Raw genomic sequence first — 16005 nt, 5'->3', positions numbered from 1 at the left:
AAAATTAGAATGGGAGTCAAACTGTTTGCACCTCTTACTAGAAACTATCTGTGTCTTGTCACTGCAGGTCAACTTCAATGAGCCGCTGTCGATGCTGCAGCGTTTGACAGAGGATCTGGAGTACAGCGAGCTTTTGGACCGAGCAGCTCGCTGCAGCTCCTCCCTGGAGCAGATGTGCCTGGTGGCTGCCTTTTCTGTGTCCTCCTACTCCACCACAGTCCATCGCACAGCCAAGCCCTTCAACCCTCTACTGGGGGAGACTTATGAGCTAGACCGGTCGGACGAGTATGGCTATCGCTCTGTCTGTGAGCAGGTGAAATAAACTTGTTGTGCGCATGTTGTATTTACTCAACAGATTTGCATTTGAAAGCCGGATTTAACGCTGGGAGCGTCTGCGCTGCGTCTCTATTCTGTTCCCAGCACGATCTCAGTTTACAGTGGGAGCTTTTCAGCAGCGGAGCGAGAACGCCCGACGAGTATGATACTGTGCTTCTCCATCTTTCCTAAGTCTTTCCTCGTCCATGACGCCTGTCTGACCTCCGACGTAAATGTGACTCTCCATCGATGAAATGACATTGCTGTGTTTTATTTTGAAAATTGCCTGGATTCTAATAAGATGGATAATAATAAAGCTAAATTTTTAATAATACGTTTTTAATAACGCTCTGATTAACCTGAACGGCTGTGATCACCAGCGGAGCAGCGGCACAGACACTTCCAGTGTAAATTCGCTAAGTGTAACTATGGAGTCGTGTCTAAATTGCCTCTGTTGATAACACACACTCTCAGGTCAGTCATCACCCACCAGCTGCTGCCCACCATGTGACTTCACAGCGAGGATGGACCCTATGGCAGCATATCACTATTGATAGCAAGTTCCGCGGGAAATACATCTCTGTTATGCCACTAGGTAGGACACAGATGGTGAATTTACCTCGATGGGGTTCATGCTGACAGTTAACAGCGTAAATGCCAGGATGTGACATGTATGATGTTTTAACATCTCCGTCTGTCTGGTCACCGCAGGAAACATTCACCTCCAGTTCCACTCGAGTGGAAACCACTACGTGTGGAGCAAAGTGACCTCGACAGTGCACAATATTATCGTAGGGAAACTTTGGATTGATCAGGTATGTTATGCGTGGTCACTGATGAAGTGAAGAATTTATTCTCTTGTACTCTAACATCAAGTTTTTCTTCCTCTCTTTTGTCGCTGGCAGTCTGGGGACATTGACATAGTAAACACCGCTACCAAGGACACCTGCCATCTCAAATTCTCACCGTACAGCTATTTCTCCAGAGAAGTCCCACGTAAAGTATGTCAGTTGTGGTAATGTTTGTCATTCGTGAGGCTGGCACATTAGATCAGTTTTCAAAATGTGAGGTCACTGCCGTAAACGTAACAGATTTTCTCCTTGTGTGTCGTCTTCTCCAGGTGACAGGAGTCGTTGAGGACAGAGACAGCACCGCCCACTACATCCTGTCAGGAACCTGGGACGAAAAAATGGAGAGTGCCAAAATAGTGGACAGCAGCCAAGGATGTGGAGGCTCTGAGGGCAAACAAAAGACAGTTTACCAGACTCTCCCGCCAAAGTTATTGTGGAAGAAATATCCCCTCCCGTAGGTTTACCTTAGCCAGGAAATTCCCTTCATATCTTGATGATCAAACGTTCCATTTCAACCCACTGCCATGATCAGTCCTTTACTAATACGCTGGAAAATGTTCTTTCAATGTGTTGTATCTTCCAGGGATAATGCCGAGAACATGCATTTTTTCTCCTCCCTGGCTTTAACTCTAAACGAGCCAGAGGACGGTGTGGCGCCCACGGACAGTCGTCTGCGGCCGGACCAGCGACTAATGGAGGCAGGTCTGTGGGATGAAGCAAACACTCAGAAGCAGCGTTTGGAGGAAAGTCAGAGGCTGGAGAGGAAGAAGAGGGAGACACAAGCCAATCAGGCCCTGGAAGAAGGTACAGTACAAGGAAGATGCAACTGAATCTGTATTTTACCTTTTACACAACACTGATGACTCAGTTGTTCGATGTACTGGATTATATGTTTTAGTTGAACGATGGTCTACAGACATGAGAACAGAAGAATGTAAGTTAGTTTCCCACAAAGATGACAATTACGTTTTCTTTTAGTCATACAGCTGCTACTCTACTCCTATGTCCTACTATGTTTTCTTAGAAAATCTTTTCTTAGAAAAGTATCACGAAAGAAAGTAGGATATTTACAGATATTTACATTACTTACAAAGAGTAAGAAAGCTAATTTCTTGAGGAAAGTGATCGGGTGCTGGTGGTTACATTAGATTTCCTCCCTTTCAGACACACATTTTATGATTATCAGACACCTAAAAATGACTCCCACTCCCACCAGAATCAGCCATATTAATAATAACAAGCCAACATGCCAAATGAATAATACCGTTCCACTTGTTTAAAATTAGCATGCTAGCACTGCTGTGTCACAGTGAGTCTCACATAGCTGCAAGCATGGCTGCAAGTCTTGTTGGTATTAAACATTAATTCTGTTGTTACAAACCTGCCATTTTTATAGTTTAGGTCAAAATTTGAAATTGTCATTGCATCAACTGAAGAACCAGATGTGCAATTCGAGGGAAATATATATATAGAAGTAATTGAAATTGTCGGCTTATTTCAACAATCACATGTTGTCAATGCATTTGATATGCTGTTCTCATGAGCAACTAAATGTGACATCTGGACATCCTGTACATTTGTAATGTCTTTAGGACAAGATATTGAGGGCTACCAGCCCCTGTGGTTTGAGAAGAGGACAGATGATACATCAGGGGAAAGCATCTACGTCTACAGAGGAGGTTACTGGGAGGCCAAAGACAGACAGGATTGGAGCCAGTGCCCTGAGATCTTCTAAGACTTATCAGACAGCTGCTGGCACTTCCATTTCAAGCATAAAGTTTCTTACAAGTCAGTTCTGCGTATACAGTTAGGCCTGGAAACATGTGACATGCCATCATTTTGGGCCTTTACACGATGACAACGGATCTGGAATGAAATAATCGAGATGCCCTTGACGCACAGATTTTCAGCTTTAAGTATTTACATCAACACTGGACGAGGGGTTTAGGAATTGCAAACATTTGCATACGTAGACCGTTCATTTCAAGGGAAGTAATTGGACCATTAACACAGTCATAAATAAAATGTTCATGTGTTACTTTGTTGAGAATCCCATTGTGATGCTTTGTGACTACAGAGCTGACTACAGCTGTCTTCAGTTGTTGCAGGTCCTTCTGCCTTAAGTTTTGTCTAAAGCAAGTGGACTCCATGCTCGATCGGAATGAGATCAGGTGATTGACTCAGCCATTGTAGAATATTCCACTTCTTTGCCTTTAAAACTTCCTAGGTTTCTTGTTTTCGGTCACCCATGCTGAATTTGTCTGAATGTGAGAAGACAGGAAGTCCTATCATCCGTAAACACTAGTGACCTAGTGCATTACACTACCTCCACCATGTTCCACAGATGTGGTGTGCTTCAGATCATGAGCCATTCTGAGCCTTCTGCACACGTTTTTCTTTTTGTATTGCCAGGCTCACTCACTCGGTTCTTTTTTCTCAGAACGTACCAAACTGTCGATTAGGCCGGGTCCTAATGTTTCTAATGTTTCCTAATGTAAAGTAGGTCAATCCCATCGTGATTATTTCATTTCAGATCCATTGTGGTGGCATACAGAGCCGAGGTTATGACTATTGTGTCATTGTCCAAATATTTCTGAACTGTATGTGTCATAATGCATGGCCTTGGTGTGTGTTTGGTGTGCACACTTACTCAACATTTTAGAGAAACAATCCATGAGAGTACATAAATTCTTTCTGAACCGAAATACACTCCTTCCATCGGTACACTGGTGTTGTGGTACAAGCACTGGATGATGTGTGTAACGTGTGCCCTGTGCTCAGCTCTGCCAGAGACACCGGACTATAAAAGGGACTGTAGCAGGATAGAGCACTCTGTTTTTTTTTTTTTTTTTTTTTTTTTTACTGAAGAAGAACCTGATGTCCTGACTCTGTCATTTTTTGGGGATTTAAATGGTTTTGTGTCTTAAAATTAAAACCTGAAAAGAGTGGCACCGTTGAGAGCTACAATGCCAATAAAAACTAGAGCGGATGGGTAGATGATCATGAATTGTGCAATAAAACATATAACTTCTTTATATTAAACATATTTAAAGCAATTTTCATTTTTAAAACATAATATGAGTAATCAAGTCAATTATTTGGCATCCTATTTGCATTCAGGTTAATAGCGTTGTGGTGAACAGTTCAATATGGAGAAATTAATTAATTCAGTCATTTATCTTACGCTTGCGCCACAGTGGACGAATGAAGGGTCCGCTCGGGTTACAGATGTGCTGGAGCTGATCCCAGCTGTCAACAGGCGAACGTCAGGGTACCTTAGCATGGTTTTGGTGGTGGGAGGAAGCCGGAGTACCCCGGAGACAACCCACGCAGACATGGGGAGAGAATGCAAACTCCACACAGAAAGATACCCAGGGCAGGAATCGATCCAGGGAACCTCTTGCATTGCAATTAATTATGAAACAAACTAAGAAGTCCTTGAAGCCAAATTCTGAAATTGTGTGAGATCATATTGATATGGGATTTTTATATAATCAGTTCTTGGGGAATTTACATTGTGCCCCCTTAATAAACAATGAGACAAGGTTTGTGCTACGAGTCAATTTGGAATATGATGTTGCTTTATGTTGACATGTCAGCAATAACTCTTTGAAAATGTCAAAAAACAATGTTTTATGCAGCACAAAATGTCTGTGAACTAAATGAAGGAAACAGTCAAGGACCTAAAAATGAATACGTAGTGGCTGTCCAAGATTTTCTGTGCAACTGAGCACAGATGTACATGAGTAAATATAGACGAGTAAATACAAATTGTTTATACTTTTCAGTTTAGTTTGTATTATAGCAGGGCATGATGCATAATTTGTCAATGATGCCTTTGGCCTGTATAGTAGCGAGAATATGATAGAAAGAGAATAATGTCATTCAAAATCAGTGTTTCACATTACTTGAATATTCTTATTATGTCACTATTTAACCTTTGTGTGTATATAATATTAAAGGGTGTTTGTATTCTCAGTTATTGGACTTTCTGGGAATGTGGTGTATAATATGGATTAAAGGTGATCTGGGTCAAATAAAGCACAATATTATGTTTACTTAAGGATATGTTCGATGATCTCACAGTTGTCCACTGTAGCTGAGCATGGAATTAGGGTGCTGTAGTGGGAGACCTCTTCTCCTATAGCTAATTGTGCGTGAAATCTTCCTGAAACATGATGTGAATTCACCATTTGTGCCCAACAACTATGATTTTTTTTCTTCCTTTTTTTTATGGCTCAAATAAAATAAAATCTGCCACCATGTTGTTTTTTGTGATGCTGTGCTCGACACAATGAACTTTCAAGGGGACTCGTTCGATCTGAGTTGACGTTTGCCTGCAGTTAACAAAGAGTAGAAATTACATGGGTATTTCATTTGCTGACTCAGTTTTTAAATCTGCTTGAAAAGATGAAGCTAGCTGCAAAGAAATAATGCTCTATGAAGGCAACGCGGTAAAATTGTTGTCATTGCCCTTTAAATGATCCATCCAATGACATCAGAGTGCATCCGCCGGACTAGCTAACAGCGGTCGGTCACAGGTTCGGGGATGCTGCCAAATTGTCCCCGGCTGTCAAGACACTCGTCCTTGGACAAGGTAAAAACTGAACGCTTGTTTTAGGAGAAGCTGGGGCTGTTTGTCCGCTGTCTTAAACCAGCAGTCCGGGCCGTTCCGTCGCTAACTACCCCATGTTAGCTAACAATCCGCGTCTTTTTATAGCGCCAGCGAGGTTTGCTAGCGAGTGTTAGCACGTCAACAAACGTCAGAAAGACTTTCAGCTGCCTGGTGTGAAGAGACCGGCCAGCTCCCAGCACAGCTGCCTCACACGTTTCTGTCACGGTCAAACACAGGTTGCCATTTCTTTTTATTACGCTCAACTGTCTTGACTTGATGTAAGGTTAATTCAAACCTGTTTCCCGACAAATAACTTTGTACCTGATGCGCCGCAAGCTAGAAACCCCTCCTCACATGCAGTGAAGAAGAGGAGAAAAAAAAAACCCGTAAATATTTCCTTCTATTTACATGATGTACACACGCAGGACCGCGTCCTGCTGTTTCTCGGTACATCACATTAGATTGCCACGGTAGGACACGAATCAATCGCCTCCGCCGCCGTGGGAGGAGAAGGCGCGGACGGTTTTCTTTCGACCCGCCCTGAGCGGCTCCACTCCTCCGCCGTCTCCTCCGGCTCATGACGGGGTATGACGGGAATGTCATTCAGCCGGAGCACGGTACGTTACGCAACCGGGCTGTAATGCAAAATAGAAACACGTGTTCATAGGCGGCGCTGACCGACGTTGGTGTTCTTGACAAGAGAGAGACAAACACCGCAGTGGAGAAGAAAACAGCTGTGTCGCAGGAGATATGTATTTGGTTTTTTTACAGTTTACAGCCTGACAACAGCGTGTTTGGGCCTGATTGCATGTGGATAAGGGTGATTTGAACATGTGTTTTCCTTACAGAGAGAACAATGATACGAACATGATCAACGCCGATGGCTTCTCAAAATGCGAGGCTGCTCTGCAAGGACGCAGGAGGAGGCCACCCGCAGAGATGCTCCATCTGCTGTCTGCGGTCATTGTTTGGCTGGTGACAGGCACAACCATCTCTAGCCTCAACAAATGGATATTTGCTGTTTACAACTTCAGGTACCCTCTGCTGTTGTCAGCGCTGCACATGCTGACAGCCATAGTGGTGGATTATGGCTGATCAAACTGCAAGTGATCCGCCAAAGAGGTGCTGAGGAGCAGGACCTGACCCCCAGCGCCAAATGTAAAGTGTTCCTGCTGAGTCTGACATTTTGTGCCAGTATCGCCTTTGGGAATATGGGTCTGAACTATGTCCAGTTATCATTTGCACAAATGATATACACCACCACCCCACTTTTCACTCTGGCCATCTCCACTCTGATCATGGGCAAGCAGCATCACATCCTCAAGTACACAGCCATGATGCCAATATGTCTGGGCGCCTCCTTCAGCATCATGGGAGAGGTCCAGTACGATCAGACGGGCTGTTTGTTTGTGTTTGCAGCCACCATGCTGAGGGGGGTCAAGTCCATTCAACAAAGTAAGTACTAGAGCTTTTTGTCACCTCACATTGGTCTCTGTTGTATCTAGTGAATAAGTGAGTTTTTTTGAGTGAAATTCTCTTCTCTGGTGAAAATCTAATTTTGCTTGACTCACATCGGAGTGCGTTTTAGTTTTTCCATCTCGTCTTGGAACTTTGTAATGATTCAGTGACTCAGTAAAGTTACACCCTCCCTGTGGTGGAATTTCACAGCGGCATATTTTCATGTTTCTTAGGCAGCAGGATACACACAAGTCTTCCAGCCATGTTTGGGGTTATAATATGCATCTTGTGATGTCTTACAAAACTTTTTAAAACTTAAAGTTTGAACCCTTTTGGAATATAACTCTCCCTGTCGTGGTTGTCTGGGGAGTCAGTAGGATTGACTTCTCAGTTGGAATACATCTTTTTCATTCCCGCCCTGTGCCCCTGAGCGTCTTGTTTCTCACCACAGATTCTACAGCAAAGGTCAACAGACAAAGGAGGAGGTTGATAGAGACATAGAGGACCGAGACGAGATCCGCTCAATCTGCTGCCGTTACCCAATGAAATGTGTTCATCTCATCTTTACTGCGACAAATAGACATAAATGAAGTCTTTACATCACTATCATTAAAGTCAAAAATCTGTTCTGAAAGATCTGATTATAAAAGACAATCAGCCTGAGGTACTGGTACACTGGTATCGTATTGTATCCTAAAAAAATAGAAAAGAATTAAAAACTGTCCTGTAATTACCACTTATTCCAGCAGATGCCGCTGTTTCTTGGCAAAAGATACTATGTGGTCTTTTAAAGTTTTTGTTTTCATTGCATTTTCGTTTGTCAGAAGAATGCTGTTCATCTTACTGCATTCCTGAAAATGGGTAGAGGTACTACTACATGTCTGTTGGAATCCCCTTGACTGGAATGGCAGGAATAACAAGATCACATGATCACCGTCATAAGTCCTACCGTCTCTGAGAAAGTTCAGCAGTGGAACAGTGGCTGTAGTTCATACTCGCCCTCTTATTGCGCCAGATTTCAGAGGACAGGCAGCAAACTGCTGAACATCTTGTACTCAGGAAATGAATGTGTGTCCGAGTTCAGGCCGACACATCCTGGAACGAAGACGGATTCCTTCCTTAAATAGCCGTCATGTATGCTGATTGGTGGTTCATCCAGGCTACGTTTATCCAAAGTTCTGCTTCTGGAGAGTGAAGGCATTTGCTTTCCTCTGCAGCGATTGTCCGCAATGAATTTGAGTCTCTAACAACCAACTTCTATTGCATCGAAACCGTCAGGGAACAGAAAGTGTTAATTGTCCGGCAGACATTCACTGCACTGCTACATACTTTGTACATAATGGGGCAGCGGGCACGTAACGTTTACAGAGAAAGGCTTGTGAGCAGATTGTCATCGGTTGAAACATGAATCGCTGCTCCGTCACCATCTGTACAGATGTGTTAAGAGCAGATTTGTCAAATACACAAATAAAATGTTCCTGTCTTTGTCAGGGGCCCGTTTCACGAAGCAGGTTGAGTGAAAACCCACAGTTTGTTCATCTTGAAATGAGGAAAACTATTCATTTTCTTACTATTTTCTCCTTTTTCTACTTTTGCATTACTATTTTTTTTACTGGTAAGCAGAAATCAAGCATTCAAGCATATGACGTTTGTAAAGATGTAGATTCTGTCAGTTTTTTGTCATTTCAGGATGAAGAAACTCAGGGTTTTTAATGAAACCTTGGGACTAACCCTTTCATTACAAACATTACGTTCATCCTAAGGTGCCAGACGAGCTGGATGTTGATGTCTCAAGTGTCGAGGGCTATTTTCATCCTCTGGTTTGTTGTTGATCCTATGAGTTCTCTGACACACTGGCCTGTTCAAGAAAGCAGGTTTACTGAGTATGTTGACCCTGAAATGAGGGAAAAAAACGCAGTTTTCAATTCTATGTCCACGTAAAGTGACAGAAGTCGAATCAAATGACTTGTATTCAGTTTATTGGTAACCCTGAAATCACTTTTCCTCAGTTTGTCCTTGTACATGAGTAATGTCTCTAACCATTGTGTGTGTGCATGCGTGTGGTTTTTTTTTGTTTTTTTTTTACTCAGGCATTTTACTTCAGGAGGAGAAAATCAACTCTGTCTTCCTGCTCTACATGATGTCCATTCCTAGTTTCTGCATCTTGGCCGTGGCAGCTCTGGCCTTGGAGAACTGGGCCGTGCTGGAGTCTCCGCTCCATTACGACCGCCAACTGTGGGTCTTCATCTTGCTCAGCTGCCTGGGCTCGGTCATGTACAATCTGGCGAGCTTCTGCGTGATCACGCTCACTTCTGCCGTCACTCTGCATATCCTCGGCAACCTGAGCGTGGTGGGAAACCTGCTGTTGTCTCAGCTGCTGTTCGGCAGTGAGTTGTCCGCCCTCAGCTGCGCCGGTGCTGCGCTGACACTATCGGGAATGCTCATTTATCAGAACTCAGAGTTTATCGTCAGCTACCTGGACGCCCGCAGGGCCAAAGCTAAAGCGGGTGGGTTGGTGGAGTTTGAGTGTGCACACGGTGAGGATGTGGACAAAGGTAGTGCACCTGAACCATCGTGTCATCAGCAGAGCACAGACGAGAAGGACAAAACCGACTAATGTAAGAGAGAATACGTGTGTTGTTGGGTTTTTTTTCATCAAGTAGTCCAGCTGACCTTATAAGGTCATCATCATTGGTGATGATATGCTAGAGCTTGAAAATGTTTTTTTTTTAAAAAAAAACAAAACTTGAGCACTGTGCCATTTTATTTCTCCTCTTCACACTGAGCTGGAGTCAGCAGAAAGGACTGTCATGAAAAAAGGTTGCCTTTGTTTAACACGGCGACAGTGAAATTCTCTCCTGCTTGTCACTTTGCCCCCTGACTGGCGTGCGTGTGCATGCATGAACACAACTTTAGAAATGACGAGTATTCACACTGTTACTGCGCCACTGTGAACGTTTTCTCATGGAAATGTCCATCCTGTTTGGCCACTGCGAGCACCGCAGGCACAAATTGTACTGTTACCTGACATTCACCTGGCTCTACGTTGGTGTGGGACTGGGCTTCATGGCAGCTTTTTGTTGACTAAGGATGGCGGCTGGTCTACTGGCAGACTTTTCTGCCTCTGTTCCTCTACTGAAGCACATTTAATGAGAGGTCACATTTTGTTCTCATCCTCTGAACTCAGTTGAGCGTCTGAATTAAGACCTAGATTTAGTTCCCGTACTGGCTTGGAAAAACGGTCTCTGGAGAATTTGTCCAATTATTACTTCTTCCTTTTTTTTTTTTTTTCCACTGCAGCATACCACTATAATTAGGTTCACAACGTCTCTAAGGAGTGTCGCTCATCTCAAGCTGTCTTCCAGTTGAGGACAGGAGGAAGAAGCTGCCCTTGAGTGGTGCATCTTAAATCCTAACATCATCAGTTTTCTTCACCTTTCTGGTGACTCACATTTTTAAAGAAGTTGTTTCACCAGCACATCAAAAACGGACTTCTGTTTACTCAGTGTAGGAAATAAGTGATGACTTGACCTCATGACAGAATATCATTTATGGCCCCTTATATGTTATGTGGAAGAAAATGTTTATTGTTGAATGGCAATCACTCTTGTGTCTTGCAATTGGAACGTCAGACAGCCGGACCGCTTCTTAGAGAAGACAGGAGTGTTAGACAGACAGGGGGCGCTGCTGCTCCTCAGCAGTGAGAAACCCGGACGTCAGAGACTCCCTTCTTTATTTATGGCCACATTTTTTTTTTTTTTTAAGCTTTTTTTTTTTTAAATTTTGTATTTTATTTTAAAACGGTCATGTTGCAGGCCAGACATGACATCTCATACAGTTTGAGTTCCAACAAGAAAAAAAAAAAGCCATAAGTTAGTTTAATAGATGCCTCATTCTCTTCATGTGGTCACACATGGACAGGATGTTAGAATTCAATTTGACATGGTGCCATCAAGAATAATATGAATATATATATATAATATATATAAATCAAAAATGCTGCTGCCCAGTTTGAAAAAAAACAAAACAATAAATGGAACGTTTTCATGTTTTTGCTTTTATCTTAAATTAACCACAAGGTTAAAGTTAATGTGCGTATTATCTTTTCTCTGATTTTACATCATTAAATACCTCAACTGTTCAAATGGGGTTTATTGAGCCCTCGTGATCATGATTAATGGCCGGCCTGAGGTCCAGCAGCTTTCCATCAACCACAAACTGCAGCTTGTACATTTTCTAGTAAAAGGAAGTCGAGTCACAGATGTCAACATATTTCAGTAGACTGGTGTCCGTCCTCCATTTTTTTTTATTCCGTTTTATTTCCGTTTCTCAAACACACATGCAGATATGTTTAGAAGCATGAGGGCGAAGCAACTGTTGCACATACAAGGTACGAAGATGCTGCCTTCGAACCTACGGCACATCTTGATTTTGATTGTTTGCAAAGATAATTGGATGTAAATAGTTATTTTATTATATTTATGTATTTTATAGCCATATATGGCTGGTTTAGGACTCTTCTTGTTCCACAATGAAACATTTGCCTCATGCCTTATGTGGACAATATTTTAGATGAGTGATTTGATTTTTTGCCATTTTGTCAGTGTTTGCATATTTTCCATTCAGGCAGCAGCCATTGGTGCTGCTGTTTGCAGGCAAAAATACTTGGGAGGTTGATGCAGTCCCACTCAACAGTTGCTGGACTAAAAATAAATGGATTGGTATATAAAGACTTGTTTGTTCTCTTCATTGAATCATACAACTCTGATATCATGACATATGACAAACAGAGTGTAGTAGTCCTGATTTTTTTTTTTTTTTTTTTTTGAAGTAAATAACTTACTATTCACGAATGTGGAGGAAACAAATGAGGTCAGATGGTGAAACGAGTCATTAAATGTTCTCGTGTTTCAAGCATTGACTAGTTTTCACCACTTGGTGGAGCAATTTGTCTGCCGTTTGACTCCTTATTCTGACCGAGCTTTTAAACACTTACAAATGCATCTGAAATAGAATTTTATTCTGATGTCTTCCTCCAGATGTGCGCTTACATGTGTGTGTCCCACACATGACAAGTTCCCCTGCTCTTGTACACAGGGCTTCTGCTCAGCCTTTTGCCTGGATAAGGCAAAGTTCAGTGTTCCTGTCCTTGTTAACACTTTGTTTTCCACCCAAGTGACGAGCCAGCAGCTCTCCCTCAATAAAACATGTCAGACACGTGTTGAAGAGACATCCTGTTCCATGCGACTCCACCAAGAAGACGAGGTGATACTCTTCTGACGAGGACGGAGATGGATGGACCCCGTTTGTTTCTTCCTCCTCCTTCTTTGCCCATCTTGGGACGTTCATGTAAGCATCCTCCACTCACTCTCCCAAACCTACACCCATAAGAAGCGCTGTGGGGTGTGATGTCAGAGCACTCGCGGCTTTTCTTAGGATTTAGAAGACGGCAGCCCTGAACGGCCCCAGAAGCTCAAAGCCTGTGTGAGTGATACTTTACCTCTGCAGCCACCAACACCTGCTTTGATTTGTTATTTCTCCAGACACTCATTTCTTCCTCCCACCTTGTGTTATCAAGGGTTTTATCCCTTAAACTGCCTTTCACTTGTGCTTGAACGCATGTTTTTTACTCTGTTATCAGATTCTTTCAGTGACGGTTTGGCTACATGACTATATTTGTACGTGTTTCTGCACTCAGCCAACTGCTGAGCTACATCGAGAGGCACTTCAATAAGTCAAACACGTCTTATTTCTCTGCACGGCCGACGGGTTCCTTTTCGGCTCACACTCACACATCTGTTTATATTTGGATTACTTCACAGATGGGCCTTTAAACTCTGAGAAATTCTTGTGCATAAACAACAAACAGTGTCTGTGTGAATTATTCAGACATTTTTTACTCTATACAGGAAGGGTAAAGTTTGGGTTCCGTTCACTGCATTTACATGTGACTGAAGTTGTTCCTGCTTCTGTTACTTTTCAGCTCTCTCATACACAGAGATGGAACGATTAGATTCGATTAGATTGTACTTTATTAATCCCACAATGGGGAAATCACGTTGTTGCAACAGTACATGGAGAAGAATATTCACTATACATACATAAAATCCTGGAATAATCCATAATAAACACTTTACCTACAAAAAGTAAACACCCAGACCGTTCTACAATGTCTACACTATATAATCATTTTAAAAAATAAATTTATGTATTAAAGATGCAAAATGCAAAAAATAAAAAATAAGCAACATTCTACCTATATTCAACTCAAACCGCTTTAAGATGGAGTTTTATTTAATAGATAATGAAACAAATCCTTTTTTAAATAAAACTATTGTTAATCATCTCACAAACTCAATTTCAGCTACAAAGAGCTACAGGGTGTAGTTATATGGAGGAATATACACTATCCAGAACTACTCAGAATGAGAACGTGTGTCCAAACTTATGACTGGTAGTGTATGTATGTATGTATGTATGTATGTGTACTTTGTTGTCTTTCGTCACCCTTTTTCCCTTCAGTATTCACTCCCCTACCATGGAGTCAAAGCCTGATGGAGGACCAGTGGCATCCATCAGTCCCTCTGGCCCTCTGACCAGTGAGCAACTTGCTGCTGTTGAGGATGAAGAGCTTCTGAACAAGATGGGGAGTTTATAAGAGATTATCACGCATCACACTAGCACAGTTTCAAGAGAGGATGAGAAGTGAATCGACTCGTTTACAGGTGCGTTATGTTTTTATTTTGGACCTGTGGTTTATCTTTCAGCTTGACAGCGCAGCAGATTTTGAGCAGAGACGACTGATTCGTGCTGCGTTGAGGGACCTGCTCAAGAAGAAGAGAGGTAAACAGCTGCCTGTAGAGATCCAGAGAAATCCGGTCCTTTCTCAAATGCTTTTATTTGTCACTCCTCAGAGAAGCGGGAGCAGGAGCGAGGGTCCAGGCAGCAGGACTTGAGACAGCAGTGTCTAAGCAAAGGAGGAACAGCAGCGTCCGTGAATCCATCAGCAAACAGTGAGTCCGATTTCCAAAGATGCTCTTTCAGATTCTATCATTTTGGTTCTTTGATGAGTTTCCCTGCATGTTGTTAGAGCAAACAAACCAAGCACGTCCCTCAGCCTCCACTCCCTTCAACAGGACAGCAGGCGGGTGAGTCACATTTCACACAGAATCTGAATCTCTTCAATTGCCAGGTATGTGTATGCAAGAATTTGTCTTTGGTATAAGGTGCCAGACATTGAACATAGAATAAGAATATAGGCAAAATAGGAAAACGCAGAGATTTAAAACTGCACACGATTGTGCAATAAAACTGGAAAATACCTCGTTCTGCTGCTGGACCCGTCGTGGTCCACGGACCACAGGTTGACAAACCACCCACTGTTGGCACGGCGATGATTCCCCGTATGTGTAGATATGTAGTTTATGTGGGTACAGGTTAACTGAAACTGCGTTTTAGTGTTTGAATCACATTTGTAGGTGACACTATGGCCGAGCTAGAGGGCTGTGAAAACTCTATTTTTGTGATCTGGACCTCTGGAATGCCATTCATTCCCTATGACAGAGAAAATGTGTCGTTTTTTGCGATTTTCTCGGAAACGCAGTAACGCGAGAGTGTCAAAAGCACGAGGTTCACGATAATTCCACACATAACGACGCGTGTTGTTGGAAGTTGTTGGAACAACATAACAAGTTACCTGCCAAACTTGTGCAGGCACACGTATATAACATGTACAGTACTATGAGGTTCTAGATTTAAAATAAAATATTTTTTAACAGTCTGTTTTCAAACTCCTATTCAACTGATATTTGTCGCTGAGGTAACTGCAGCTTTTCACCACCATCACCAGAAGGAAATTACTTTCTGAGCTCTATAATTGCAGACTTCAAAAACGAGGGAAACTTTGTGTTATCTTCGTCTCCTTTGCTCAGTCCGGCTGCAGCCTCGGCCCAGACGTGTCCTCCCTCTGCAGCGCCCAACGCTAAAAATGTCAAACAAATGCTTTTGGACTGGTGCAGGGCCAAGACAGAACCATATGAGGTAAATACGCTCCGGCTAGTTTTGTCTGTGAAATATTGCTCTGAGAAGCTTAACATAGCGTCCTGTGTCAATGTCACCCCTCTCAACTGGCTCCCCTCCGGTATGAAACAGGGGGTCAACATCCAAAACTTCTCCTCAAGTTGGAAAGATGGCATAGCCTTCTGCGCGCTGGTGCATCGCTTCTTTCCTGATGCGTTTGAGTACTCCATCCTCAACCCCAACAGGCCACTGGACAACTTCCAGCTGGCTTTCAGCACTGCAGAGTGAGTTCCCGTCCCTTGTATGAGGGGGTTCCCGTGGTTGTGACCGCGTCTTTGTCTCCACTCAGTTTTCAGTGACTCTCTCTCTCCACAGAAGGCTGGCAGGCTGCCCCCCTCTGCTGGATCCTGAAGACTTAGTCCGGATGAAGGAGCCTGACTGGAAGTGTGTGTACACGTACATCCAGGAGTTCTACCGCAGCCTGGTGGAAAAAGGACTGGTCAAAACTAAAAAGCGGCCGTAGACCTTCAAGAACCAAATCTTTCATGATTGGATTTCAGTTATCAGTGCAAGCTGAAATGAACCAATTATAATATAAACCTATAATACACTATCTATGTTTGAATTGGCGGAATGTAAAAGATTCAGTATTGGATGGCTGATGTTAAATTCACAGTGCCTAATGAGTAGTGTGTGTATAGTATATGTACTGGGTTTTTTTTAGTAGTCAGTGGACAGCTGCAGCTG

The 16005-nt window shown here is 42.8% G+C and overlaps 2 protein-coding genes across 2 annotated transcripts; both read left to right on the top strand.

The window, feature by feature from the left end:
* Positions 1-49: 49 nt before the first annotated feature.
* Positions 50-2901, top strand: LOC144740486 (oxysterol-binding protein 2-like; the record flags this gene model as incomplete). Its single annotated transcript, XM_078623339.1, has 7 exons — positions 50-313; positions 790-910; positions 1027-1130; positions 1221-1316; positions 1436-1620; positions 1750-1970; positions 2759-2901. Coding segments are annotated over 7 exons (1134 nt in total), but the record flags the coding sequence as incomplete, so codon positions are not given.
* Positions 2902-6648: 3747 nt separating this feature from the next.
* On the top strand, positions 6649-15781 carry LOC144740485 (solute carrier family 35 member E4-like). The gene is given in 7 exon segments (XM_078623338.1): positions 6649-6871; positions 6874-7236; positions 9330-9776; positions 14154-14252; positions 15182-15279; positions 15391-15542; positions 15634-15781. Coding segments are annotated over 7 exon segments (1530 nt in total).
* Positions 15782-16005: the final 224 nt, after the last annotated feature.

This window comes from Lampetra planeri, unplaced genomic scaffold, assembly GCF_965212315.1.
Source record: "Lampetra planeri unplaced genomic scaffold, kcLamPlan1.2.h2 scaffold_2203, whole genome shotgun sequence".
In the NCBI taxonomy this organism is placed as follows: Eukaryota; Metazoa; Chordata; class Hyperoartia; order Petromyzontiformes; family Petromyzontidae; genus Lampetra; species Lampetra planeri.
This window is presented reverse-complemented; position numbering and strand designations above follow the sequence as displayed.